Source organism: Seriola lalandi, unplaced genomic scaffold (genome assembly GCF_002814215.2).
Source record: "Seriola lalandi dorsalis isolate HSWRI2012SDOR001 ecotype SW California unplaced genomic scaffold, Sedor1 jcf7180001959628, whole genome shotgun sequence".
Taxonomy (NCBI): Eukaryota; Metazoa; Chordata; class Actinopteri; order Carangiformes; family Carangidae; genus Seriola; species Seriola lalandi.
The window spans coordinates 1-2,897 of NW_019430297.1; the positions used below are offsets into that span (position 1 = coordinate 1).

The 2,897-nt window shown below is 41.9% G+C and overlaps 1 protein-coding gene across 1 annotated transcript; it reads left to right on the forward strand.

Annotated features, from left to right (window-relative positions):
• The first annotated feature begins 6 nt into the window (after positions 1-6).
• LOC111661342 (phospholipid-transporting ATPase ID-like) lies at positions 7-2,842 on the forward strand. Its single transcript, XM_023414901.2, has 7 exons — positions 7-50; positions 151-316; positions 719-907; positions 1,130-1,245; positions 1,371-1,535; positions 1,781-1,892; positions 2,080-2,842. Exons 2-7 carry the CDS (start codon positions 295-297, stop codon positions 2,187-2,189), a joined length of 714 nt encoding a protein of 237 aa, XP_023270669.1. The 5' UTR covers positions 7-50; positions 151-294; the 3' UTR covers positions 2,190-2,842.
• Positions 2,843-2,897: the final 55 nt, after the last annotated feature.

The window sequence follows — 2,897 nt, forward strand, 5'->3', positions numbered from 1 at the left end:
ATTCAGGGGAGCTGTTTGACTTTTCTGGACAAAGGGTGGAAATAACAGAGGTAAGAAATACATATACTGTGTACTTGAATTATTTGTAAAGTATGTTATCGCTCCGACTCTTTTGTTTCTCATGTCCGCTTTTTCTTTTTCTTTTTGCAGAAGACAGAGCGAGTGGACTTCTCCTGGAATAAGCTGGCTGATCCAAAGTTCATCTTTCACGACCACAGTCTGGTGGAGACGGTGAGGGAGGGAAACCCTGAGGCTCAGGCTTTCTTCCGCCTGCTGGCTCTGTGCCACACCGTCATGCCTGAGGAAAAGAAAGAGGGTGAGCGTCCTCTAATGGACGTCTTCATTACTAAACGACAAGTGGCTGCAAAGGCTGTAAACAGGCGTGTTACATCGCTCTTGTCCTGTCTCTGATGATGAAATATCTTTTTTTTCCTTCATACTAACCCTTAAGCAACTCTAGGGTGATATTAAATCCCGAACGAGCTGTCTGAGGAAGTGTAATAGGAAGAATAATTAACAAATTAATTAATTAAATATATCCTAATAAAGCAATACAGAATTACGGTCATTAGCACAAAATAATATACACTTCTCCGGCATACAGCGGTATATGGTCGACCGAATATCTACTTTATCTTGATTAACAGTGTTCAGTCCTTATTAGTGTGTAGGAGCCAAAATGTGTGTCTTGCCAATTGCACTGTTTTTCTCGGGGCAGGGGAGCTCTACTACCAGGCTCAGTCTCCTGACGAAGGCGCTCTGGTGACGGCAGCAAGAAACTTGGGGTTTGTGTTCCGCTCACGCACACCAGAGAGCATCACGGTCGTGGAGATGGGCCGACAGGTCACCTATGAACTTCTGGCGGTTCTTGACTTCAACAATGTGCGCAAGAGGATGTCAGTCATAGGTGAGAGACAGCGGTGACGAGATGTCTCCGCGTTTGTGGTTTCATCCACAATATCAGAATCAATATCAAAACTTGAGGAAAAACGACCAAATTCACATTTTACTCTCCGAGATGTTCATTTAACTTTGTGCACGGTCATGGTAATGATCACGGCAACACCTCAGCAAGTTTTTATGTGAGACCTCATGACTCTAACTAACTGGCTTTCACTATGATTTCCAGTGCGCAGCCCTGACGGCAAGTTGACTTTATACTGCAAAGGAGCAGACACCATCATCTATGAAAGACTCCACCCGGCCTGTAACAAACTGATGGAAGTTACCACGGGACACCTCAATGTTAGTGATGCGGTTGCACTGTTTGCTCGTATACTCATATAGAACTATGCACAAACTGCTTTTTAATGCACAGTGCATCCGAAAGATGTCAGGATTCGTGTTTGTAACTGCTGTAAACTGTCCAGGAGTACGCAGGCGATGGCCTCCGCACGCTGGTTCTGGCCTACAAGGACTTGGATGAGGGCTACATGGATGACTGGAGAAGGCGCCACCACGAGGCCAGCACCGCCATGGATGGTCGAGAGGAGAGACTCGATGAACTTTATGAAGAGATAGAGAAAGACCTGATGGTTAGTCCACCTGCTCCGGACATATTCCTAGTTAATTTGGCTGCTTAACTTTTTTGGAGAAGAAATGAATGTACTCTTTATATTTCCCCATAACTCATTAAATGAATAATGATGAGACAGCAGAAAGCCTTACTATGCAGACAGAGGTAACGTGGCGGGATGGCTTCAGTATTGGAATATTCATCACAGAATGATAGTAAGAAAAATCCTCTTCACATTACCACCCTTTACTCTGCGGTTTGTAGCTGTTGGGAGCGACAGCTGTGGAGGACAAGCTGCAGGACGGGGTGCCACAGACCATAGAGCAACTGGCTAAAGCCGACATCAAAATCTGGGTGTTGACTGGAGATAAACAAGGTTAGTGTGGTAATACATGGGTGAAGTAATACAGTACATAAATAATGTGAAATATATTCTTATATTCTCTCTTTGTGAATCTGTGTGCCTGACACATCTAAACACCCTGCTTCACTTGAGCTCAGAGTGGAGAGTCAGTTTGACAGATTAATTGCACCACTGTGATTGTATTGATGTTCTGAAATAGAGACAGCGGAGAATATTGGCTATTCGTGCAACATGCTGAGAGAGGAGATGAAAGAGATTTTCGTTGTGGCAGCTAATACAGCCGAGGGAGTCAAAGAGGAGCTACAGTAAGTCAGACAGATACAAACGACTCTAACACGTGCAGCATCTTCTGAGCCAATTTGAAAATGGTTTTATCTAGCAGGTCATTTTCCAAAAATCAACATACTTTTTGACGATTGACCATGCTTTTGTAACTGTTGCTTTGCCCATCAAGCTCTCCTTTCTAGTATGGCACAGAAATGTAGTTTTAAAAACGTAAAGGTGATGAAACTAACACCTGAAATTTGCTGTATTTTTTTTTTGTTTTATTTTTTTAAATAAAAGGTCCTTGATTTCACATAAGAATTTATTTAATCCAGTCCTTACACATTTGCTTTTGTGTTTTTGGTTTTGTGTGGATAAAATCCAAAGCTTGATGGTTATGGTTACTATGCTATCACTGGACAATAGCTTTTTAAGGGTGGGGTTTAGTGAAGAGTGAATTGACCTTTGAAAGAGTTATAATTGAATACCCACTAATCAAGTAATTAAAGTACACAGCAGGAGACACTCACATTTCCCAACTTAGTTGTTCACTTAAAAATTAAGGATAATGATTAACTCAATACACTGATATGGTTATGTTCATATAGCCCTGCTGGCCTCATGTTTTAATTGTTGTTTTTTAAGTGTTTTGGCAAGTAATGTGTTTGTTCCTATCCCAAACACACACACACACACACACAAAAAAAATATCAGAGCTTTTTATCAACTGGAGACATCCAACCGTTTCCCTTT

What these genes read in the sequence shown, in the direction of transcription:
- LOC111661342 (XM_023414901.2), top strand. Translation starts at nt 295, where the DNA reads ATGCCTGAGGAAAAGAAAGAGG. An exon ending in AGATAGAGAAAGACCTGATG is followed by an intron (nt 1,536 to 1,780) that starts GTTAGTCCACCT and finishes TGCGGTTTGTAG; the next exon opens with CTGTTGGGAGCGACAGCTGT. An exon ending in GTTGACTGGAGATAAACAAG is followed by an intron (nt 1,893 to 2,079) that starts GTTAGTGTGGTA and finishes GTTCTGAAATAG; the next exon opens with AGACAGCGGAGAATATTGGC.